The 26,118-nt window shown below is 53.9% G+C and overlaps 1 protein-coding gene across 3 annotated transcripts in view; it reads right to left on the bottom strand.

The window, feature by feature from the left end:
• PRKCB (protein kinase C beta) overlaps window positions 1-22,832 on the bottom strand; it is a 143,205-nt gene extending 120,373 nt beyond the window's left edge. For all 3 annotated transcript variants that reach the window (XR_008468087.1, XM_054212127.1, XM_054212126.1), the window contains exons 1-2: window positions 22,526-22,832; window positions 22,127-22,158 (exon numbers count right to left, since the gene is read on the bottom strand). Coding sequence is in view for 2 of the 3 variants with exons in the window: in XM_054212127.1 (XP_054068102.1) it covers window positions 22,127-22,158; window positions 22,526-22,695 (202 nt within the window). In the remaining variant the exon portion in view is untranslated. The remainder of the gene's footprint in view (window positions 1-22,126; window positions 22,159-22,525) is intronic.
• Between the last annotated feature and the right edge of the window lie 3,286 nt (window positions 22,833-26,118).

The raw sequence follows: 26,118 nt of genomic DNA, 5'->3' as shown, positions 1-26,118 counted from the left end.
TGGGCTGGATGGAGACTGGAGACATTTTCTTTGCTGCTTTGCCAGTCCGGAGAGCAGATGCCTGCTGTCGCTGGATCTCCTTCACCTCCAGCCCCGTCCCGCTTGCCCTCTGCCCCAAGCGCAGCCGGAGCTCGGCTTCCCCAAAACCAAGCCCACAGGAAGAGCCTGCCCCCAGCTTGTGCCCTGCCATCTTCCCTTCTTTTAATTTCTGTCCTTCTGCCTTGATACGAAGTCATGCGTTGAAGTTATCAGAGAGCTGGAAGTGAGTCAGCACAGTAAACCACAGCCTAAGAATGTAACTAATTAAAACTATTCACTCAAGCCAGCATGTTCCAACATACTCAAGACCCTAAACAAAGCCAATTGCATCAGCGGGACGCAGCACACAACCTCTGTACGTCAGCTCCCGTCTTCTGCAGCGGATTGTACCAAGAACGAGTCGTATACCAACGCCAAAGCCAGGGCTTCGCTACCTGGGGACCGCTTTCCTCAACAGAGAGCGGGAGATGAATTTTGAGAGCGTTACTCCAGCCTCGCAGACTGCAGAAGTCATGCTTCGGCTGAGGGAAGACCTGAAGCCATTTCCAACCCACCAAGGGGCAGAGGTCAATGTTTGGACAAGACCAAAGAAGTGGTGACCTGGACCCAGCAGCTCAAACCAGCAACAGAAATGAAGTATAACCCATGCCCAGTCTGTGCAGGATGAGCAAAGGAGGAGTAGGTCAGCCAAATGCCTTGCTACCTTTAATATATTTATCCTCCCACACTCTTTTGTAGAGCTAGGAGTGTGATTTGCTCACCAAGACTAATAGACCCCGAGGTCACACAGGCAGATGACGCCAGAACAGGGATCTGAGCCCACAGTGTTTCCCGGGTCCAGAAGCAACGCCTTAGCCCGGTCTGCTGCAACTGCCAGCGACTGGGGAGGACCTAAATGTTTCACTGCCCCTGAAGGGCACTGCTGGCGTTATGGAAACGCTATGCAAATAAATGCTGGGACGTGCATTTGCAGAGCAATACCCACAGGGACAGGTCTCAAAGGCCAGGAAGAGAAGAGTGCAGTGGTGTAAGCGTTCACGGGCATCCCACCTGCATGGGGCTGCCTCCGTCCTCCCCTCCATGGACACATAAACCAGGGAGACACCCCCCACCACCACCACCATCACAAGATGAACGGAGAAGGCACCTTCTGCACACCCACTGATGTCCACACAGGCTGCCGGGCTGGTCTAGTGGCTCCTTACACACCAAAAGCACCCACTGCGGAGCGCGGGAGGCAAGGCAGAGCGGAAGCATTTCAATCACTAGCTTACATGAATAAAAAGCATTTAGTTAAAGACCTCTCTGCTGCAGGGAACATTTCCTTTATGCAATTGAGATGGAGGACGAGAGCACGAAACCAAATCCAGTACGTGCAACGGAGATGCAGCAGAGCCTCCCAGCAGGCGCCGGCTGCCCCGGGTCCCCAGCGCAGCGATGCCACCTCAACCCAGCGCTGCACACACCAACGCGGGGAGAAACACAGAAGACTGATTGACGAGAACTCCGTATCATTTCTCTGGCATTAAAATACAGAGGTGCTGAGCACTTTGTCCCCCGACTTGTCTCCCTCCCCACCAAGTAAGATCCAAGACCCTATAATGGATCTATTCTTTAATAAATACAAGTATGCATTAAGACCTGGCTTATGCTAACCAACTTTGGCAGAAAATAACTAACCATCCAGCTATGAGCGCTGCGAGAATAACACCAGACAATTAAACGGCACTTCTAAAAATAGACCACCTGACCTGCTACCACTTCTGACTATCAATCCAGCTTTCCCTGCAGAGAAGCTGCTAAAGTTGAGTCAAACCTCAAAACACTGCCTCAAAATAGTTGTTCTCGCATCTGAAATGGTGCTGCGCCTGTAAGCGATCCACCCCTTCCTCAATTTAGATCGCTCAGAAACCTTCACAGAAAGAAAAAAAAAAATCACTACGTGTCAAGGCAGAAGCGGGGAGAGACAGATATTGATTGCAGTAACAACAAAAGCTGTGGGAAAGGTTGCAAAAAAAAAAAAAAAAAAAAAACCCAAAAAACGGGGCTGCAGCCAGCTGGGGCTTCGCAGTGAGATGTACTTGCATCTCGAGTCCATGGGGAAGGAGCAGGCAGCGCCCGGGTATCAACACACGGTCGCTGGGGAGCTCAAGCCGCCCTTCAGGAGGTTTGTTAAGAAACCAAGAGTTTGAAGCCTTTGAAGTTTGTCTGTTGGCGTTTTCCATTACTTTTTGTCAGCCCACCAATGCACGCAAACCCGGCACGGCACAGCCCCAGCCGCGTGGCACGGATTCACTGCCAGTGTGGGCAAGTGGGGCTTTGCCAGCACTTGCCCCACAGCGTCCCCCTCGGCTCTGCCCATTTCCAGCTCATTTACGGGAGCGCTGCGCTCCACGCCGACCGGTCGCATCGCTCTGGCTCCGCAGGCTGCCGAGGAGCGAGCCCAGCTCAGTGCCGCCATGCAACCGGCGCTCCCATCTCCCAAATTTCATCATTCCTGCTCCGCTTTGCTTCAGCCAAAAGACCACACGCATCTACGCATGCCTTCTGTTTTTTATGGAAATGGAGGCGAAGGCTGTGCTGGAGGAAGCCCCTGTGCTCCTGGTTTCGGAAGGACTGACAGCGGCACCGCGTGAAGGCGGGTGCACGGTCGCACTGAGCTGGCACAGCCTGCCACGAACAGCGTTCCCGCGGGAAGGCAGGGCGGCCCGTGGAAGTGAGCTAAAATACCCAGGAAAAGTTTTTTTATACTGGGCATGATGACACCAGAGAGGCTGGATGTCACCTCCCCCAGACAGGCAGATGAGTTACCCCATGCCCCAACTGGCCACCCAGCAGAGGAGGCTCCTGAATCAGTCACGTACATTCAAATAAACTCAAAAAAAAAAAATTTTAAAAAAAAAAATCACTATTTCACACACATTATATACAAAGACCTAAACACGTGGTTTCATTCTTCATCTAATTTTTTAGGTGGGTTTTTTGGGTTTTTTGGTTTTTTGGTTTCTTTTCCAAAAACTTCTCTAAAACCAAAAGGGTGAAGAATTAAAGTGAAACCTCAGGTTCTCGAGCTGACTGGGAGCATACCGCTGCAGGGAGCAGGGGCTTCACGGCCAAGCCTCCAGCCACCACTGCCCAGGGACAAGGCCCAAGAGGTCCCTGGCCGCACGGGGACACGCCATGCGTCACATCCCACCCGGCAGTGCCGGACAGGGACAGGCACCGCAGGGCTCTGCTCAGCCCCCCGCCGCACCGGTACCGCCAGGGCAGGGGGAGCACAGTCCCCGGCCCGCCCAAAAGGAGAGAGTGATGGTGACAAGAGAACATTTTGCTGGTGTGTCCCGTGGTCAAAGCGCTCGTGCTGTCCTCCCACCGGCACCCCAGGAGCCGTCAGCAGGAATGCATCAGCGGCTCCAGGGCCCATCCGAAGCAGATGAACACCATTGAGAAGGGGTGCAGTACGACCCTTTGTCCAGACAAACTAGACCAGCGGCGCCCCGCTCCTGCAGACAGACTTTTAAGCAGCTCCTCCAAGGCTATTCCAGCGCTCCCGAACCCGAAAGCTCTCCCAGGTCCTCCCTTCTTTAACTTTTCTGCTTATAATTTTCGTTCCTCCGCCAGTGAGAGAAAATAATTTACAGAAGTTGCTCTATGGTTTCCGTGTTACTTCAGCGCAGCCCTGCTTACGAAACCTCTGCCTGGGGCAGCGAGCTCTACGATGCGCTCCAGGAAGGGACCAACACCAATCAAACTGTCCTGCCAGGATTTGCCAGCTCCTGTCCCGTTCACCAGTGTCCCCAAGAAGCCCTGTACTGCAACTCCCACTCCCAGCTGTGGCCGTCCAGAGGAGCCCCCGGGCTGGTGCTGTCACCGCCGTCAATGGGCTGCCCTACGGACAGGACCTGCCCGGACCAGAAAAATAAAGAGAAATGGGGGAGAAGGGGGCATTTCCCTTGCAGGACGTCATGTTTCCCCAGCACAGCCCCCCTTGCAAAGCGTTATCACGTTTTGGGGAGAGGGTGCAGGCACCCCACGGCCAGGGATGGCAGTTTCGAAAGGACGGGCAGCATCACAGCAGCGCAGGAACCAGAGGCTTCATAGGAGAAACAAGCAGCATCCTGAGCTGCTCCCCCCACTCTGCCACACGAAACAGGGTAATTATCACGTCCTTTCCTTCCCCCTCCAAGAACAGCTACAAGGCAGCGGTGGGATGTTATTTGACAGCGCAGCTGAGCTCGGCTCCTTGGGAGGGGAGACATCATGGGAACAGCATCACGGTGAGCAGCACCCGGCGGTGGCCGAGGAGCCCCGGTTCTGCCACGCGGAGGCCAGAGGTTCCAGCCAAGCTTCACTATAATTGAATACAAAGCAAACCTGTGGATTTTAGCCGGCTAAGCGGACTCCACCACCGGATCCAACCGCCCTTGCAGAGCGCCAGCCCCACCACAGGCTGCCCCGCTCGCTCCCACCCAGAGCTCATCCCCCTCCAGCATCTGCTTCCCTCCGCAGCTGTGGAAAGGGGGCTGCTAATGTTTGTTTGGGGTGTGCAGTTAACAGCCTCAATAACAATGGAAAAGTCGTGGTTTTTTTCAGGACAAACTGACGCTTTCCCCAGATACTTCCGTAGGGGTTTGTTACAGTCTCGCTGGGCACAAGCATCGCTCCCTGGATCGGCAGCGATGCCGATGCTCCCGGCCAGCTCTGCAAGAGGACATGCACGGCTCCCGCTCCCACCGCCGCCATCAGTGATGCCGAGCCACAAGCCTTCGCAATTAAGCCGCTCGTTTGGGTGTAATGGCTTGGCAGTTGGCATACAGCAGGGCCTGGACAGCAAATAAAACCCGAACAGGACAAGACCTGAATGTGCAATAACCCGATGAAAGCGGAACAGCTGTCCAGACAGGCAGCCACCTCCAGAAGGCCACTGCAGAGCAATTAGGAGTCCAACGGTCTCCGCAGCAGTGGAAAGATGAGATACGCGTTCTTTATTAGACATCCATCGGCCCTCGCTCGTTAGAGGAAAAGCACATCAAAACCAATAGCCAATAAACAGGAATTCAAATGCGAGCAGCAGGGATCCATTTGCAGACACCTCCGTTACTAAAATAACCGGCAATTACACAGCAACTGCCCCAGCGTTTCCGGCACACGCTCCTCGGCGCTTCCACATCTCAGGGTCATGTACCTGCCCCAGAAATTTTAGGAATAAAAGCGTTAAAAGAAACTGTTTGACGTCGGCTCTCCTGAAAGTTCACCTCTGGCCTTGTAACAAACGGACGGGTGATAACAGCTCCTCAAAAATGATGGGATATTCTACCAGGCAGGAGAGATCGTGGTCCAGAGAGCGACCACCTCAAAGCACATACCCTGCGGGGCCAAGGTGCGCACACCTCAGGTCTGGCCGGAGCCCACCAGCATTTTCCTTTGCGAACTGCCATTCCTAAAGCCAAAAGCTTTAGCGCCCCAAAAAAGTCAGCAGTGAGCTGACAGCTATTATTTTAGGAGTCTCCATATGGACCCATCGCAGCATCTTGCAGCTCTAATTTAGGGCACCGACTGACTTGGAGTGGATGGCTGCTTCCATGTTTCCACCCCCCAGGGCTACGGAACGACGGAGCATTTCCCAGCGGCGCGGTGCTGCGAGCGCTCTGGACCCCGCGCACCCCATTTGTTAAATGCAAGGGCCTGCAGAAAGAAAAGATGAAAAGAAAAACGCTGCCGAAGAATGTACGTCCCAAAAACATATTCAAGGAATGAGTTTCTTTAGGGGAGGGGGGGGGGAAATATGCTTTCCCTTTGTGCTGAGGAGACCGTTATGGGGAGCATGCCTTCGGCACCCACACAGGACCACAGCACCCTTTTGGAGGGAGAAGATACTTCTTGCTCCTACATGGAATGAGGTTTGCCGTCACACACATCACCCATGCCAAAGGCAAGAAGAGGAACTGAAAGGGCATGGGCAGCACAAGAGCTCGCCGTACAGCGGGAACGTCCCCCCTCCGCAGCCACACACGCGCCAGGGGAGAAGCGCCACGAGCAGACCGAGAGCTCTGAGCCCATCGTGTCCCCACAGCAGCTTTGCCACCCGCGCAGCGCCGAGGTGCAGCCTGCGGGTACAGCCGCAGTAGCCGAGACCTCGGCTGGAGTCCCCCCGTACTGGCTCACATTGGCCATCCTGCACCGAGTATGCTGGCCAGCAAGGGACAAGCATAACCGGACACTTGATGTTGAGGAAAGGACCCTGCAAGAGAGCAATGGCCACCCAGGCAGCCAAACACCCCTGAGGGAGCCGAGGAGCTCTCGTCGGCAGCACCGTCACAGCCAGGAGACATTTGACAGCACCACCCTGCCCCGCTTCAGCGGCGAGCGATGCAAACTGGTCCCACTGCCCTGCCAGGGCGACGCTCCTGCTGTCACCCACACCAGTCCCTGTGCCCGAAGGCTCCATGGGGGCACCGGCCTCTGTCCCCCTGCCCCAGGCGCTGCTTTCCACACTAACCAGTTGCAGCCAGCACCACCATCCAACTGGGGCCACTGCGTTTTCCCTGAGCAGCCCAGCTCAGGGGCGAGGACGGGAGCACATCCCGACCCCCTGGCAGCCCTTCGCCTCCCCCTTCAGAAGTGACCAGATCGGCCACGTTATTTTGAACCCTCTCTAAACGCTGACATACCACTCCTTACTCACATGATTTTCCTCTCGCTTTTTAAAGAAGTATTCTTGTTTCACTCTGAGATGGTGGAAGAAAAACTACAGCCAAGCAGGCGGCGCTAAGGGAGGAACTTGCAGCCGAGCGGCAGAGTGTGAAGCACCCAGCTGCTGAGGCACCCGATTCAGGAATAAGATAAGCTGCTGCACCCCCACAGCAAGGAAGGGGCCCCCAATGCTGCCAGACAGGTTCTGGGGAAGCACCAGGGCCGGGGGGTGGTTGGGGGGGATGCAGGGCAGCATCAGGAAAGGATGTGCAGCTTTAGAATCCCCACAGCCCAGGAGAAGGTCTAGAAAAGGGCAAGATGAACAAAATTACGAAGTTGCTTCCCCATGGAGAACGATGGAGCGGGCTGCAAACCCACAACCCAGAGGTGGGACAGACGACGGAGGACACCGTAAAGCCTACAGAACCCGAGCTGGCGTTGCAGGGGTGAGGACCGGCTGCTCTGCCCCTTCCAGGGCGACAGCCAGAGGCTGTCAAACGAAGCCAGCAATAGCAAGGGCAAAAGAGGAGAAGAGAGGTGGCAGTTCAGGCTGCGGGAGAGCCGAGAGCCCCTCGCCTGCGCAGGTCACCTCTGCAGCCCTTGAGAGTCAGGGGAGCAGCGGAGCCACGGCACGAGCAGCACCGAGCCACCAGAGCACAAGCTCTACGGCATCGAGTTCATTTTGGCGGCCCTGAAGCGGAGCACCTGAAAGGCGATTCGCAGGTAACCGCTGGATTCGGTATTCCTTTACAAGAATCCCAGCCTTATAATTTCTGAAATTAGAAAGGCAGTTGTTCTACCGTGATCTAAAATAGAAGTTTTTGTCACAAATTACTGGCTTTCACTCCCCTCATACCTGAGCTTAAACTGAAACTTAAATGGAAATTTACAGGAGAATGAGAAAGTGAGTCAGTCTGCCCTTCCCAACAGTCGTTTATTTTCATCCTCTTGGACTCAGTTAATAGTAACACCAGAGAAATTAAGTTTCTTCCAAATCTACAAAACCCAGAACGGGGGAGGCGGTTTTGGAAGGGAACCTCACCGTGCCGCGGGCCACCAGCAGCACTGGGGACTGGCCGCCAGTCGGGGATGCCGTGCCTTGGCGCCTGTCCCCGTTCAGGCAAGTGCCCCCGGGAGGCAGGGACAGCTTCTCGCTCCGTCCCACCTCCCGCGAGACCTGTCCCCCCACCCAACGGCAAGGAGGTACAGGCAACACATTTTGTCACAGCGCTATTATCCCATTTTTCCTGCCCGCACAAGCAAGCTGCTCTCGTACCAGCTTGGGGAAATGGCTAAAACCGATCTAAAAGATAAGACTCTTGCCTAGCGATTCGCTACTTGGGCCAAACCGTAGCCAGGTGAAGGCAGAAGGAGCTTTGTCTTCTGAAGCGTGGCACACTGAGGCCAAAACAGCTGGAGATTTCAGACTTGCATTAGGGAAAGGAACAGCAACCACTTCAGCAAAGCCTTAGGTCAAAGAAAAGAAGGTCCTCTGGTGATGCGGAGCAGAAAGATGCCCACAGAAAGGCTCCCCATCAAGCTGAGGAGGAAAACCAGCCCCAGGTTCTCCATGGCTGAGCAGGGGGTCCCAAGGACAGCCCATGAGCCCCCCTGCCCGCTCCTGCTGCTGTCCCCAGAGCAAACAGCTGGAGAGACGGTCGCCCCTGCCCTGCGTCCAGCCCTGGTGACAGAGCCACTGCCTTCAAACACCCGACCTGTGGAAGTCAGACACTGTCCTCATCTGTTGGGTAACGCCGACGCGGAGAGTCTGGAGCAACAGCCCCAAGGTTACAGAGGTTTGTTCTCTTTTTGGCACCGCAACCCTCAGCGCCGTCTTGTGCAAGCCGACAAACACGGGCAGAAACAAAAGTTTCCAAGAATGTATTTCAAAGCACCTCGTTTTCAATAGCAGCAGAGCCAAGGCTCAGAGAACACGCTGCAAAGCTGCCTACCCCGCTACACGTCTCCTGGGTATTCGGGTCAACAGAGGGACTGCTGCTAGAGAATAAAAAAAAAATAAAAATATCCTTCTAGGTATATAACAAGGGAGAATTTAATTCTCCTCCAAGGTTGAGAGAAGCAAGCCATTTGTCACGCAGTATTTGATGACAGTACTTGTCCACAGCCCAGACAAGCATTCGCTTCCCTTACGGCAGAGCGACAGCAGCAAACAAAGGAATTCAAACTCCCAAACTGCTTGGCACCGAGACAGATATTCATACGGTTTCAGAGATGGAAGAAATTTGAACTACAGTTTGAAGTTATTTTAGAAAAATTCTCTACGCGGGTTTAAGTACTCAACCAAAATGCAAATCACCATCATGGTTTCCTAAGCAAATGAGCTATTGTTACATTTTTTCCAGTCCAGCAGCATCTTGCTCTGAAGATCTAATAGCAGCCCTACTGAGCAGCAGCTAATTAATGCCTTTCCTCCTGCCAAAACCCCAGATTCAAAGTCTCTAAATGACCCAGTAAGTGAGACTTTTTCCACCTCAGAAGCCCTAGGAGACTCTAGATCAGAAGCTCTGCTCTTACCGCCGCCGTGGCCGTACATCTGCCGTGCCCTAGCCACCGATGGGCACAGGTAACACGGACAGATACCTGGCTCCTCTCCCTGCTGCTCCAAGCCATGTGGTGGAAGAGCACGGGTTCAAAGACATCTTTCCAACCGGCATCCCACCCTCTGCAGCTTTTCCTGCAAGGCTCCACAGCTCCCAGCAGCAGCCCCGCTCCCCAGGCTGATGGGCATCCTTCAATCCATCCTAAGCGTGGCGGCACGGAGTGGCTCCAGGCACCTGGAGAGACCTGGAAGCAACCCCAGGAAACTTGATGGTGAAGCAAGAGCTTCGCTGTTTCAGCACAAGTTCTCTTCCAGCAGGCAGCCGCCATGGCGCAGGGCATGGGCTCTCCCCCTCCAACTGGGAGGAGATGGCATCAAGGAGGTGACATGATGGTAGAAGGCTTCTGGGACAGAGATCTGCTGGCCTCCAAAGAGGACGGCTCACAGGATGAGCTGCCAGGCCATGAGCGCGTAGATACGGATGTTCGAGGCAGGGAAAACCCCCAGAAGCAAACTCCAAAATCAGCTTCTTGGCTGCCACGAAGGTCACTTTGCTTTACCCAGGAGAACAGCTCGCCGCTGTTACAGACCTACAAGCCTCATTTCCAGAAGAGCCTGGCCCTGAGGCACCTCGCCATCAAAGACAAATGAGTAAGACAAATTTGGAAGTTAATGGACTGAGCTATTGGAGACGGTCCTTAGATGCATGATCACACAAATGTGAATTAGCTCAGTTTCACAGCCATTCCCGGGGCAGAAAGCAGCAGAATCTCCGGTGGCAGGCTGGGGTGGGGGGCAGGCAGCAAGGTGACCTGCTCAGCCCTTCTCTCCCCTCACGTGCAGAGATGTCCCCTCTCGGCAGCTCTGCCAGCCTCAGAAACCCTCTCCACTGGCAATTACAGCTGTTGCACCAGAGGGCACTTTGCTCTGATCGGTCCCCGCAACGCCCCCCCCAAAAGCGAGTTGTTCCAACAAACCCTTCAGAAACGAAGCAAACGTGGAGAATTCCAGCCTCTCCCTTAAAGGCTGTTTTCCCAAAGCAGCCCGTGAGGCAGCAAAACCCAAAGCCTGTAACAAAGCCAATCCCCATCGTGACGACAAGGCAAAGGTTGCTCCACAGCAAAGACGGTGTCCAGCTCTGGAGAGTCTATAAATAACCCCTTTGGGGGATTATTTTGAGCTGTGCATAAATCTTCCATCACTATAGGAATGGTGACCATGCATAGACTTATCCTGAGTGATAGCGACTCCTGGGGACCGGGGGACTCCGGCACGGGGACCGAGGCTGAAGGCAGCAAGCACCACCAGCTCACCGGCACGACCCAGCTCTACCTTCTGCTGCTGGATGGGGAAGATGCATCTGTGTCAGAGACCAGGGACACGGGTTGCACCCTTTTTATCGCTTAGGCAGTCTTTCTCCCTCTTGGCTACTCTAGGTTCATGGCAAACTATGGAGTATTTCCAAATATTTTTCCTAAGGCAAGCTAAAGTTGAAGTATTTAGTGTAATGAACGCAAAGAAAGAAAAAAAAAAAAAAAAAAAACAAAAAAAACTAAAAACAAATTACTCAGCCTCTTGGGGTAGGCACAATATTAACAATCTTGACAAGCACCATCATTTTGCTTACAAGGCAAGTGTTAACGGTCCCCGCCAAGTAACACACGGAGATGTAATGATCTCTGAATCAGCCTCTCTCCAAACCATCGCACTGATAAAGGCAACAGATCTGGAGACATGGTAAATAATGACTTTGCACTGCGTCAGGAGCTAATCCACTCAGTGATGCAAATTAAATTCGTGGGCCACTTCCCCCTCACTCCAGCTTCTTAGTGATATTATAAAACAATCTTCGTACTGGCTCCTGACTTCATAGCTATGTCACCCAGCAAAGTTGCCTTAAGCCATTCAGGAGAACCAGGGCGACTTTCACTCCTCTTCACAACCTCGCTTTCTCATTCTTCTGCTATAATTGGAAACCATGAAAATGCATTCGTTCATGTGCTGAGAGTGTCAACTATTAAATGTGCTTGCTGTTCAGACCGTCAGAATAAAGGTATTTAGCTGTTCTCTCCAAAGGTGAAGCTATTACTGTTGCATCATTTCACATGGCAACAGAAGACGGGGAGGAATCTACCAGCATGATCAGCTAGAACGCACCAGCGTCACAGCACGAGGAAGAAGAGGAGCGGCTGAAGGCTGAGATTCAGGCATCCGAATCTTTTTTAGCTTCCCCGCTGCTGACTAAATACCAAGTGTAGGAAGACCAGAGCAGAACTGCGGGAGACTGAAGTATTAAAACACGACCCCCAACCGAGAACAGAGGCAGAGCCCCCCGCCAAAGCAGCCAGATGCTGCCATCGCCCTCGAGAGCGGGCGTCCTTGCCCACCTCGCTCTGCTCTCCATGCCCGTCCTCGGCAACGCTGCTGCACCAGCGACTACAGGCCCTGCTCCAGCCCAGCTGCTCCCAAGACCTCCCTGCAGAGCCACTGATTAGCCCCCCCATTTCCCCCAACCACCCCCCCAAAAAGAATTCACCTGTTTTTTCGTTTTGTTTTTTGGGTTTTTTTGGGTGGGTTTTTTTGGGTTTGGTTTTTTTTTTTTTTTTTTTCTTCCCCCTCCTGCTTGGAGCTAGAAGGGTTTTCTTGCTCAGAAGATTGCTCTGGGGAACGAGCGCTTCTACCTGAAGAAAGAAGTTCGCAGTAGACTGACCCTCTGGAGAAACACAGATTTCCCTGGATGCAAAAGAGCCAATTTAAGGGGAGTTGTGCCATAACGAGTCCCAGGTTAGCAAGTCCAGTAACTTGCATGTACTGGAGCCTATTAATATTGGGTGTCTTGGCAGGCATTGCCTGTCCAGCTAGGATTAGCAGCGAGTATATTCTGCTTGTCATATTTAAACAAGATGTATAAATCTGGCACAAAAGCAAGACCTAATATGGAAGCAAATTATTTAAACCGACAAGACGCACCTCAAATGCATGAGATAGTCAGCAATCAACGCACATCAGCTGGGGCAGGAAGACTTGCGCTCCTGCGCTGCAGAAGTTAAACTCTGAAAGCAAGAGGCTGATGAGGTTACAAGGTGGTTACCCCAAACACTTGCCGATTCAAGTACCATACTAGAAAAAGGGTTTGTTGGTTTTTTTTGTTGTTTCTTTGGTTTGTTTGTTGGGTTTGTTTGGGTTTTTTTCACATGATGGGAAGAGCAGGACAGCTATAAACAGCTGAGGAAGTCAGCCCAAATTCCCTCAAAAGCAAACAGCTTGAGCAGAGCCGCAATTATGCCCCAGGTCAACTATGAGCCACAAAGAGTTGGCCAGCCAACGTGCCTGCTTCCCAACCTCGCACGCCATCCCCGTCAGCCCGCGAGCATCCCCCCCTCGGCTGAGACACGCCAGCCCATAGACACTGTGCAGGCAGCTCAGCCGCGCCGGAGAAGCGGCGAGGGAAAAAAGAATCACATCTTCATCTAAACAGCATTTATCAGCACCTAAGAGCAGAGCAACGATTGCCACAGCCCAGGTCTGCCCAGCCTTGGACGGCTTCCAGAGAAGCGCTCGGTAAACAAGAAGAGAAAGTCACCGGCTTCCAGTAACCTCTTCGCAGGAAGATGACGCCGAGCCCTATTCCAGCCTGCGACGAGCCTTAAAGCGCAGATGACAACGGCTGCGGGGGAACCGTCCTGAAGCCGTTTACGTGCTGCAGACCAGCGTGGGGCCAGCAGACGCTGCCCATGGCTGCCAGCAGATGCTGAGCCCAACAGCAGCGGCAGCAGGCAGCTTCGGCTGCGCGGGGATGCTGCGGGAGCAGAGCTGTCATGTTTCATGAAATGCATTTCCTTTCACGGGGAACCAGGATCTGCCGTCGGAAGCCGTGGTGAGGGCTGACTTGCTGCGTAACGTGTGACCCTGCAAGGACTAGTCCCGCTTCCTCCCCTATCCATGAACAGTTAAATAATCCTGAACAGGAGGGGGGAAAAAAAAAAAAAAACCACAACACCACAAAGAACTGCTGCTTGCAAGTTATTGTTTTAGTTATACAGAATTCAGGTGGCCTACTCGTAAGGAGAACATCTTAGTTTATTTTATTTTTCCAATGGAGGCTGGTCCAAGAACAGGACTGATAAATCACTCGCAGCCTATATTAAGGTAATCAGAACAGAGAGCACGGTGGTGCTAACACAAAACAGCCATGGACCATGGAGATGCCCCTCTCCTCGAGGCACAGCCTGCATCATCGGCACACCAGGGCCGTGCACCCACCACAGCACCAGGAATCCCCAATTCCTGCTGCTCCCCGAGGAAGGCAAGGTTTTTGCTCGACCCTCTTCGCCTCGCCAGCTACAAACCCACAGAAGTGCTTCTCAGAGGGCAGCAGGTGGTTTAGGAGGCAATGGCTTCCAGCCATCTCCGTGCACAGCACTGGGGCCGACCAGAACTGAACACAGAAAAGCCAAAGAAGTGACCTCCGAATGGGAGAAAAGCTGCTTGGCCGGAGCCATCCCTTCAGAGAATGGCCGGGGTTGGAAGGGACCTCTGGAGACCATCTAGTCCAACCCCTGCCAGAGCAGGGTCACCCAGAGCAGGTGGCACAGGAACGCGTCCAGGCGGGTTTGGAATGTCTCCAGAGACGGAGACTCCACCACCTCTCTGGGCAGCCTGTGCCAGGGCTCTGCCACCCTCAGGGTAAAGAAGTTCCTCCTCATGTTGAGATGAAATTTCCCGTGTTCCAGTTTGTGCCCACTGCCCCTTGTCCTGTCCCCGGGCACCACCGAAAAGAGCCTGGCCCAATCCTCTTGACACCTGCCCTTTAGATACTGATAAGCATTGATGAGGTCCCCTCTCAGTCTTCTCTTCTCCAGGCTGAACAGGCCCAGGTCCCTCAGCCTCTCCTCATCAGAGAGATGCTCCAGTCCCTCGATTGTAGCCCTCCGCTGGACTCTTTCCAGCGGTTCCTTCTCTTCCCTGAACTGGGGAGCCCAGAAGTGGACACAGCACTCCAGTTGTGGCCTCACCAGGGCAGAGTAGAGGGGGAGGATGACCTCCCTTGACCTGCTGGCCATGCTCTTTTTAGGCTACCGTTGGCCTTCAGCTGTTTCAGTGGAGCCTGGGCCACATGCAGCAGGAGGAGGAGCAGGGCAGCGCGCACCGGGGGTCCTCAGCGCAGGCAGCTCCCCCGGCTCAGCTCGAGGACCACGCAGGGACCAGTGTCAGTGACTCACTGTAGTCAAAGCCCTTTGCTGCCCCGCAGCCCTCAGCTCCTTGGGATGGGACACAGCCATCCCCTGGGAGAGACCCCGCAGGAATCCCTGTCACCCCAGTAAAGCCAGCCAAGCACTCGGTGCTTCTATCCTTGCACAGCATCGGGAGCAACTCTCCCCAGGAGCAGCTTGTGGCTGGGAACGCTGCTTTCCCGGGAAGGGTTACAGCCAGCACAGCTACTTATGGGAATTGCTTCTGCTGCATACGAAGCATTTGGCTGCTACCGAGCGCCACACAACCAGAGCTTTCTTCTCATCTCCCCCACCCCTCCTGTGGCTTTTGTGGAAAAACTGACTTTTCTGTGACGGGTGCTGCAGGCTCGCAGGGCCGGGCCAGCCAGGGTCAAGTCTCTCCTGGTGAGAGCCTCTTCTCTGCTGGGGCAATAGCCCCTGTGCTTGGGAAGGAAGCACCCCCGACACTCGCCCTGACGGGGCTGAAAAGCTTCGGGGAGGTTTTCATCTCCATCCGCTGGGTCACCGCCTGCGGGACTACAGCATTTACTGCATCCATTTTACATCTCTGCTGGCACCATCACCCCTCTGCCTCGAGGGACTCCTGGCCAAGGCACAGCGGTCACAAACACCGACCCAGCCCTGGCTGGCGGGATTGTGGGATGGGGAAGGCAGCCCCGAGCCGACATACCTGCCTCCAGGAGAGACAAACTCTTTTTGTCCTTTCCCCAAGGAACCTGAAACCCAAGGGATAGCCCTCGTTTCTAGACATCCTACCCCCTTCTCTCTGCTTAGGTACAAGAGTCCAGCGCAATCCCTTACCCTGGGGAGTCCTTGCAGGGCTCCGAGTGGCTCTGGCTCCAGCAAGAGTTTCTGCCAAAACTCGAGGTACGGGGCAATGCCAACCCACAGGGCGAACAAATCCTCTGCTGTGCTTTGTCTTCTACACCATCATTTGAAAAGCCTGGAGGGTCTGCAGAACACTTTGCACTCTCTCCTCCCTCCTCCCCTTGCCCAGCTCTCAGGGACACCGCGAGCATCGGTCATCAGCACAGCGAAGGGTATTTGCGCCGGCAACACACAAAGCGACACCAGAACACAGCAATGGAAACCCAAGGCTGCACCCAGGATCACTGCACAAGGACTCCTGCTTTTTTGGTTTTGTTCCTATTGCCTTTTTCAAAGGGCTTGTTCTTATCAACCTGTCTTGGGTTGCAGCCCTTGAAGAACACGCTGCCCAGAAGGCCTACAGCTACCCTTCCCCTACAGGGAGCTCGTTACTCACCTTTTCTAAATGGCTCTAATTTACGGACCTTCGGAATAATGATTCACGAAGCCATGCTAGAGGAATTAATTGCACAGCACTGCAAACGCCCTCCACCGCTGCTCCATGCTGACCTTCATGCTGGAGCCTTACCACAGGCACAAAAAGGTGACCAGCCCACGGCCGGACTCTGGCAGGTCCAGAGCTCCGTTTGTGTTCATGTACAGCACTAATCCCCTGCCCAGCTGGCTTCTGCAGGAAAAAATCCACCCAAACAGTTCTCTTGGGCAAAATCCCATCCCACCCACCATTATAAGCATCCCTTCTCGTTACCCCACACGCGTTTGATTCAGACCAGGGGATGGCACTTCAATACTCCCCTTCCGATCATACGCTTTATAATGACGTCTTCCACGCAGCTCTGCCCTGAACTAAATCATGGGCACAGCTAGAAGTTAATTTCTTAGTCACTGTGCAACTTATTTGCTGATAAACCCGAAGGGGGGACTGGATGGCATTGATGAGTGTCTCAAGCATTTTTAGATTTTTTGCCTTTTCAAATGCAGCCAGAAGAACGAGGGGCCGTGTTTGCTGGCTGGGAGGGCGGCAGCCCACCAGAAGGGCTCGTGCAGCTCCTCTGGCTTGAGTTTCTAGTTCAACCCCACCTCCTGTTCTACACCAGATACCAAGGTCTTGCTGCGTTTCGCAGCCCCAGCATCTCGCCGAGACAGGTGAGCGTCCGCCCACAACTTACTGCTCGCCCGAGGATGCCCTGCACCCCCTTCCAGCAGCCCTGCGCTGTAGGAATTTGTCGGATCACATGCGTGTGAGCGAGCAGACGTACAGAAATGCCTGGACTGTTTGCTGAGAAGTCTCCTTAGAGACAGTTCAGGCATTAAATTCCCCTGGAAGACCGAATAACCAGAGAATAATCACGGCAGAGGCTCGTATACTGGGGTGGTTTAAACTCTTCAGTGGAGTCACAGCTGACAGACACCAGCTAGACGTGACAGGAACCCTCCTGCCACCCCCAAGGCACCCAAACACCCCCCTGGGGCCGGATCCGAGACCCTCTGCCCAGCTTCCTATTGCTGACACCGGTCAGTGACATATACCCCAGGAAGGAAACAGCCCACCCCATTATCAAAGTCTAACATCGTTTTAGGATGATGGCTATCTCGGGAGATAAGAAAGAAAAATCTACCGTGCTCAGTGCAAAGGGGGAGGGAAAAGAGAAACCACTTCCACTGAGAAACTCAAATGAACCGTTCTGCGCTGTAAGGGGACACTAATGGAGCTTAACGTATCAAGTGATCCCTGCTGAACCCAATAGTCACAGCCCCTGCGCTGAAAAGAGCCTTCTGCAGTTCCAGATTTCCTTCCAAAACACATCTCCTTCCCCAGCTGCTCTTCCAAGCTGCAGGAATCTAGTGCGGGAAAGAGCAGGATCCAGGAAACCAGCTCAGGCTACAGCCTTTAAAACTAGCCTTTGGAGGAGACACCATCCTTCGGACCAGAAGGCGAAGGAGCACGTCTTCCCATTTTCCCCCGTCAACTCTGTTTTTATTCGCAGTTCTGCGGAACCACAGACCATCTGGTGTGGGCCGCGAGGGACCAGACCCACTTCTCCTTTCTATTTCCACCTGCTCGGCCAGAGGACCCGGCTCCCACCACCCCAGGATCCACCATGGCGAATTGTATTACCATGGCAAGGCCCACAAGGGGAGGAAAAAAAAAAAAACCTCCAAAATTATGTTTCCAATTTCTGCAGCATTATATAATTAGCATCGTTTGTGCTGCAAAAAGTAATTGCAGTAACATTTTTAATTAGTCTATTTGAACACTAACATTTCTCCAGCGTGCATAATATGTCGACGCGAAATTACTAGGTTTGAGGCAACTCCGAATGATTGGAGTTTTGTTTTGCTTTTGTTTCTCACTTGCTTCGATACAAGTCAACAAGAGCGTGCGCTCAACGCCGGCGTGAAGTTAATGGCGACAACCCAAACCCCACAGCAGCGGCAGCAGCATCACCACGAGCTGCAGCGAAGCCCAGAGCTGTTACGGGTTTCGCTTCCGTCTGGAGGGCGGTGAAGAGGTGGGGGAAGGAAGGGTGGGTTTTGAAGGCAGACAGCAAGAGAGAAACACGGGCTTGCAAGGCAAGGCCCATCCAACATTTTTCCAGCCGCTTCGTTCTGGTATCGAAGGTTGAACCGTGAAAGCACAAAATTAAATGAGAGCATTGGATTTGGAGGACCAGGGGGGAATAAAACCTGGAAGAAGGAATTATATTTGGTATGAAGTTTGGAAAGAGATTAGATCTGAAGAGTATCTTTGCTTACTGAGTCATAACCAGGGGTAAGTAATAAACGTTTTCTCCAGAAAAGTTACTGCATGAGATCTAAGCATCCGTTGCTAAATGATGCTTTTTCCCGCCCCCCCGCCCTTCTCCTCTTAAGGAATCAACGTTCTTCTTTCCAAGATCTTTTCGACTTACTCTGTTCACGTGAAAGCTGTAACAGATGCAGGTTATTTTTTGCTCCGAGGTGAGAATCACGTTACATGGCTCTCGACCTCGACGTGAGCAACCTCTTCCCCCTGCTGCGCCCCAGCCCGGAGCCCTGCCCGGCCGCTGCGCTGGCGACCCCGCGTTAAACAAACCCCGCTCTCGGTGAGGTGCCCCCCTCCCCAAACCTCCAAAACAGCCGGTACCCTGGTCTGCGGAGGGATTGAGCGCCGCTTGGACAGCAGGAGAAAGATACCCCAGGGATGGCAAAGAGGAAACACGAGCAGAAAAGATGAAGAGAAAGCTGCCAGTTCCCAGAAAGCTGCATATTCCGAGAACGAGACCAAGAATTTCACTCTCGACAGCTTTCAAACCAGTTCCCTTTCCTTCACCATCCTCAAAGCACTTCCTAAGTTAGGGGAACCGAGACAGCAAAGCCATCGGCTGTAACTTAGCTACATGTCGTTCCTTCACCAAGAGAGCCTGCAGATAACGAGATGCTGCTCTCTCCCTCCTCATATATTCCCTGGTAATGGTATCGGACAGATGGAAACCCAGGAAGGGGAGAACACGTACACCCCTTTCTCTTTGTTATTTATGAGTTCACATGAGAGCTCGCATACCTTCCAGCTACAACAGATCGTTATAACAGAGTCGGAAAGCCCCCTCTGTACCGCGGGCTGACACCCAGCCAGTGCACGTCCAGCTTCCCCCAGGAAGGGTCCATCTTTCTGGCAGCTCCAGGCACATCCACAGCACTTCAGTCCTCCGACACCCACGATATATCGCTATTTTTTTGTTCACCTGCAAGAAGCAGCCCAGCTCCTCAGGGCCGCCCGCGCACAGCCGGACTCCTGCTGCCCAGCACCGAAGTGCTTCCTGGCTCTGAAGAAAGATATTAGCCCAGGAAGTCTCAAGATGCATACAAAGATAAGAAGGAGATTGTATGCAAGGATAAGAAGCAGATTAGCAAGCAATTAAGCGGCATTTGTGGTATCCATTAGTATTTCAAGCTACAAAGAGTCAGTTTCTGCTAACTTCCTGCCAAAAGTCACAAGTAATGAGCTAATTAACGATCTAATTATTGCAAATGCCCTAGAAAGAAATCAGGGCACAGGTGAAAGCCTACTTAAAGCAAGCCCAGCAGTAGGAAACCACTCAGAAACGAGATGGGCATGTTCCTTAGCTACATTTCCAGTCATCCCACTGAACAACAGGATAAAATAGTCGGGGAAGTTCTTAAAGTTGAATTAAAGCTGCATTCAATCAAGGGAGAGCTAAACACTCCGACCAAAGCTTACTGCAAGCCCTGTAGAGCTGAAGAAAAAGAGCCCCTAAACAAAAGCTAGCCCTGAGGGCTTTTCCTTCCCTGTAAATCAGACTTATTTACCAAGTTCAACATCAGCCACAGCACACCGTGTGGGGCACAAACCCAAAGCCTAGAGCTTCTCGCCAACCAGAGCGGGACCCAGCACTACGATGGTGCAATAGCTCAATAGCTCTGGGAGCAGGAGCATCGCGCGGTGCCAGCCCTGGCACTCCGAGCTCTCCCTCCCGGAGCCGCCCGGGGTAGCCGTGATTTCAAAGCAGATGGCAGGCGGTAGCGACTTCTAGCTCGTGCTCGGCTTTCTGACCTGGAAGCATTCTGCATGGAGACACGGCGTGCCTTCCACTGTAGGGTACCAACCGCACGGTGCTTCACTGTAATGAGGATGACACCCACATCCCACCTCACTAATGGGAGAGCTTTCACCCAGGGACCTCCCGGAAAGGGACGGATGCGAAAATCCACAGAAGGTCATTGATTTTTAGGAAGGTATTTGGGGTAAAGATTGGTCTGTTTTACGTACTGCAGTCTGTAAAATTTCCTGTTGCGATACAGTAATGCGGTTTTCATGACTGTAATACCAGAATAACCGGGAAAGTGGTTTCTTAAGGCAGAAAGGTATGTTATAGAGCAGTCACACACCTTTGGAGACATCACCAAGCACAGCATGCTACTGGCAATCATCCTGGTGTTACTGCAGCCTCGAAAGGGCTCCTGCTCCAAGAACCACAGCACAGGACCACACTGTTTAACTAGTTGGTTAACTAGGGTCTCCCCACCTGGAGGCCAACTGCTGTGCGTTGGCAAGGCTGAGACCACCTTCACGGGTCCCATTTACTGACCTCACACTGAAGAGTGATTTAATACTGGTTAAAAACATTTAAGGATAAAGCGTGAAGCAAGTGCGCAATTACAGGTTTGTACAATAGTTTCTAACGGCTGGAAGAGACTTAAAAAGGCTCAAATTATCTGATACCAAATGCTATAAGTAGAACTCAAAGCACTACACGTGATATAGGAAGAAAGAAAAACCCTGCCATGCCAGCGGATGAGCCCCACTAGCCTTTTCCAACACACTTCAAATTTCAGGGGCATCATGTTTGCACAAATACACCTGGCATGACACTGCCTGCACCGTAAGGAAAGTCAGAGAATTAACGGCTGGGAAAACCTGGGAAGACCCACAGTAAGAGAGAGAAGCTGCGCAGAACTCCCCTGAGTAACATGACCTAACTGCCCATGTATGAAACCTCAGGTACCAGGGGAAGCCGTGACCTTGAGTAACACCACTGGGACATGTGTTGGTCCCCACATCTGTTTTCCGCCGCTTGCCAACACCAGCCCAGGCGTTTAGGTGGGGGGTTGGGAGGCAGCAGGGAAGACGCTTTTGGTATTTTAAGGTTCTACTCCTCAGGCAAGCATTAAGGATGAGCGGCAGCACCGTTTAGACTGGGCTAGACTTAAACCACTTGTACCAGTGTCTGCAGAGATGCTCCTGAGAGCACCCAAGAGAAAACCCTCCCGCCTGCAGCCGCCCCAGCTGGCGGCCACAGCGCAGGCAGAGCTGCCCTCCGGGACTCGGACCCACCGCGGCACCTCCAGTTTTGATTCTGTGCCACACCATAACCCAGCGGGGGCTGTTTTCTCCTTCAGATACAATGAAGGCTGCCAAGACGAGCTGTTCTTCAGATATCAGAGCTACACAGCGGTTTTATTCCTGTGCAAAATACCTCAGCTTGGGATTCAGCCACCAGCCAAAATAAAACTCTGCCAAAATTATTCATAAGAGCAAAATTTCACTGCCAGCAAGTGCAAGCACCAGCCCTGTTTGAATCCCGAGCCCAGACCTTAACCTCACACAGGTGTGACCCACACCATCGCGGCCAGGATTAGCTGGGCTACCTGTGAGCATCTGCAGCCTGCAGTTAGGGCAGCTAAACGAGCACCAAGCAACCAGATAAAGCCCAGTTAATTCATCCTAATTTCCTGAGGGGACATTGTAAATCCCTGAAGAGCCCCTCCAGAATCCCAGCATTACCAGAACAAAGAATTCTGGTTGTAGTAACCCAGAAGCTACTGCAACATATTTTGTTATAAAGCCTCATTTTTCCCCAGCAACACAACTAAGCCATTCAAGTTCCTCCAGACTGCATAGTTACAGCATCGGACTGCCACCGAGCCAGCACGCAGCCTGTTTGCCATTAGAACACATGTTTTCATGTTAAGTACATTAAAAACAATAAACTTCCCTCTGCCTTTTTCGGGGGGATTTATCTGAAGAGTTGGGCGTTTATCTCCGCTACCGAAAACCCAACAGGCTTAAAGCACCGACCAGTTGCTCGGTTGATTAAAAATATGACTAAGCTGCTTCCCCGGCCTGGGCACGGCGGTTCCCGAGGGGATGCTGCCCGCCAGCCCCAGCAGCGATGCTCCACGGGCGGCTCCGCGGTCCCGAGCGTGGGGGACGGTCCCTGTCCCCCCCCCCTCCCCGACCCCTCCATTCCCCGGGCAGCGCGACACTCACCTTGACACTGGAAGCCCTGCTTGCCGAAGCCCCTGCGGGAGAGAGAGGCGGCGTGAGGCACCGGCACCGCAGCGCAACGATCCTGCCCGGTGTCGCCGGCGGGTGCCCGGGAGCAGCGGGCACCGTGAGGGGACAGGGGAGGAGGGGAGCCAGGCCGGGAGGGGGTGCCCAGAGGAAGGCAAAGGGGAGTCCCGCTGGGCTGAGCGCCGCGAGGCCGGGTGAGGATGGGTGTCCCGCCGGGTCGGGGGTCCCGCAGCGGGTGAGTGGGGGTCCCGCCGGGTCGGGTCCCGGGGCAGGTGAGGGTGGTCCCGCCAGGCTGGGGGTCCCGAAGGTGGCGGTGCCGGCTCGGCAGCGGCCCGGGGGAGGGGGGTTGGTGGGGGGGAAGGGGAGGTCGCTCACCAGATGAAGTCGGTGCAGTGGCTGCAGAAGGTGGGCTGCTTGAAGAACCGCGCCGTGAACTTGTGGTTCTTCACCTCGTGGACGTTCTTCTGCCGCAGGGCGCCTTTGCGGGCGAAGCGCACCGGGCCCTCCTCGCCCTCGGGGCCCGGCGCCGCCGGCGGCTCAGCCATGCTCTGCGGGGGCTGCCGGCCGCCGGCTGGGTTCGGCCCGGCCCGGTGTGGCCGCGTTCGGCCCGGCGCGGTCCGTCGGCTGCAGCTGGGGCCGAGGCTCGGCTGCGCGCGGCACCTCTGGCCGCAGCTGGCGGGAGGCACCGACACACACCCGGCGGCGCCCCGCCCCCTCATCTACATATCGCTTCCGCCCCGCCTCCTCATCTGCATAGAAAACCACGCCCTCCGCTCGCGCCCCTCGGCCGTAGCCCCGCCCTTCTGCTTTGCATGCTGATTTGCATAGCGCCCCGCCGTGGGGGCGCGGCGGGCGGGGCCGGGTGAAGCTCCGCCCACGCGCCTCATTTGCATACAGCACCTGCATCCCCGCGCCCGTGCTGCGGCGGGGACCCCGGCCGGGCGGGGGACAGCGGGAGGACACCGGCCTGGGACATCGTCCTCACCCATCGCCACTGCTGCCTGAGCAGGCGGGGTGGGGAGACGAGCAGGAGTCGGGGGGGAGAGGGGCGAATAAGTAATAATAATGATGGCGATAATAAGAGTAAAAAAGGAAAAAACAGGTAAACCCTGTCATCAGGTCAGTCGTGGGGGGCATCTGCGCTGAACGGAAAACGCTCACTGCAGGACCGGCAGCGAGAATGACAGCTTTTCCCAAACTCCCTCAGGACTCTGAGGCCTTCCCAATGTTAAGGCCAGAGTTCTTTTGCTCTACCCTGATTTTCTGCGCAACACAAGTCAGCAGCAGGAGCCGTGAGTTTAGAGGGGATCCAGGCTGGGGCTCCGGCAGGCGCAGAGGAGGGCACGGCCCGGTGCCTGGCCGGGCGCTGGGGGTGACAGTGGCTCTGGGGAGCAGGAATGCAGCAGGGCCACCCTCCCCGAGACAGGACAGCGCTCACACACAGGGACAAGGGATGCAAAGCCGACCAGCGCAGAAATCCTCTCAGAAGGCTTTTTTTGAACTAGGAGTTCAAATAATGACCTTATTTTACCCAACTCACTGAAAATACCTCAGCTGACTAGCACGGAGGAGTTTTCAAACCGCATTTGCCACTCATCTTTCTTGCTACCTGCCGGCATTCACGGACACTGAAAATCAGATCTGTCCCACTGTGACATCCAGGTCTCCCTATGCCAGCCTGATGCTGCATCGTGCCTGGTTTGGGAGCGGAGGCAGTGAAAATTCACATCAAAACGGGAGACCACTTTAATTGAAACATAATAATGAAAACATTTCTGTGAACAACCGGTCTTTCTGAATTCTCATTTGTGGGATTTAATTCTGGCTCTGCAGCCATGTGATCATTTTCCTTCTGTGGACCGAGACTGTCCCTGCTCCGCTGCGATCCAGCCCTCCATCCTACAGGCTCTTTCTCTGAAGAATGCCCCTTGAGCTCTATGGAATTAAACGGCGGGGAGGCTTACCAGAAATAGGCCCAGAGCTGTTATTACGCGGCTGCTTTAACGGGTTCATTACAATAATAAAACGTAACTGACCTGTCCTGCTGATGTCGTCTTTCCATAAACAGACAGGCTTGTTACTAACACCCAGCACCATGTGATTTTAATGCTAAGAAGGAGAAATAAATGGCAGGCATCCCCCCTCGTGCTGCGCTTGTGTCATGAGGAAATGAAGGGGAACCTTCCCGCGGCTTCCTGCGGCGTGCCAGAGAAAGCGGGGGCCGAAGGTGGTGCTTTTTCTCCCCGTCGCCGTGCCAGCCCATGCTGCAGGGTGTCTTCTGCCTTGGGAGCGAGGCCCTATTCACTGCTAGTTTGCACATGGAAATCTTTGCAACAGAAATAACTCCTCCTGCATGCGAAGGAATGAGAGTAATAATGAAAATAATAACGGGTCATTTTGATTCCTTTCCTGTGTACTTTCGCGAAGGCGAGTGCTGTATTACCCTAAGTGCATGCTGCACTTAACGTGTAGCCACGCTAGGCTGAATTCTTCTCATTTTAATTGCAAACTCGGGGCTTTGCCTGTTTCTTCTTTGTTGTTCTTTTACTGTATGTACCCATTTTCCAAACACAGCCCGCAATAGCTGCTGCATATGAAACCCAGCGGCAGCAGAAACCACTGAGAATATGTCTTTAATTTCCCCCTATAAGTATTGATAATCATGTTAGTATTCACGCGCAAGCTTTTTTCACTCTGCTGGGCCAAGAAGTACAAAAGCCAGGTACAGTTCTTGCTCTCAGGAGGTTGTTTTCTTTTTTCCTTATTTTACCACTTCCATTATTTGGCAAGCTCGGAGCCATATCATATTAAAGGCAGGATTTTTCAAGACCACGTTAATTTTCATGGGAGCTGCGTACCCAGATCCCCTCAGCACTTTGAAACGTCAGGCTGAACATCCTAGCAGCTCCTTCCTCTGAGGAAATTGTTATATTTATTAATGCAAGTAAAGTCCCCACAGGTGCGATGAGAGGACTAACACACAAACAACTCTGAACCGGCGCTCTCAGGGGAGCGCAGTGTGTGGAGCAGAGGGGAAATCAGCCCAATTCATTCCCGTTTCCATAAAAGTGCGGGTTCTGTATCACATTTCCCCCTCCATCGGCTCCTGCCATCAGAGCACGGCACCGAAACCCAACCGGTGTTACGGGCAAATGGGGGTCTCCTTTCCCTGCCTGCAGCTGCCCGGTACCTCCACGGAGCTCAGCACTGTGAAACCCAGGCTCGCTTTACCCGTGGGCTCTGTGCCCCCCCTCCGCTGCCGGGGGGTGGGAGAGCAGCCCCGCAGCCGCAGGAGACGCGCAGACAACGGGTGCAGGAGCAGGCTCCCATAGAGACATGATTCACATCCTGAGGAAGGGACCTCATCCTCCCACCAGGCAACCGAGAAGCTGCTTTGTGGAAGGGAAGGCGCCGGAGTGCACGGCAGGGGCTGCCGCTCGCTGTGGGAAATGTGTGAGCGGAGCGCCTGGCGTGAGCCTGCGGGGTTGGGCTCGCAGGAGACAAGTAACACAAGCCCTTTCCACTGAAAACCCCGAACCGCGACTAACAAAGTGCAGGGGTTCAGCTCAGAAACCTGCTGCAATTTCACAGCCCGGTGTGTTGCAGCAAGGCACGCTGCGATGTGCCCGCGTTGCAGCTCCAGCCCCGCAGGGACTCGCTCTGCACCAGAGTGGGGGGAAATCGGCCCCAAAGTCCAGCAGAGAGGCAGCATCCCAAAAGACAAGGTCAATTCTCCTCGTTTCCCAAGCAAGCTCTGCCTCCACACGTGCCGGAGCCCCTCACGCTGCTGGCATGGCCGGGACGTGCGCAGGAGCTGCCGTCCTGGAGCAGCAGCTTGCGTGGGAGCGCAGGGGTGCTCCTGGCAAGCACACTGCAGCCTCCAGCCTTGCATTGATGTGAGGATGCTACTCCCTTGGTGCCCACATTGGCTTTCTCTAAAGAATTCAAAGAAGCTGGAGAACAGATTT

The sequence above is a fragment of the Rissa tridactyla genome, chromosome 8, assembly GCF_028500815.1.
Source record: "Rissa tridactyla isolate bRisTri1 chromosome 8, bRisTri1.patW.cur.20221130, whole genome shotgun sequence".
NCBI lineage: Eukaryota > Metazoa > Chordata > Aves > Charadriiformes > Laridae > Rissa > Rissa tridactyla.
The sequence above is the reverse complement of the archived record's forward strand: the minus strand, read 5'-3'. Positions and strand labels throughout refer to the sequence as shown.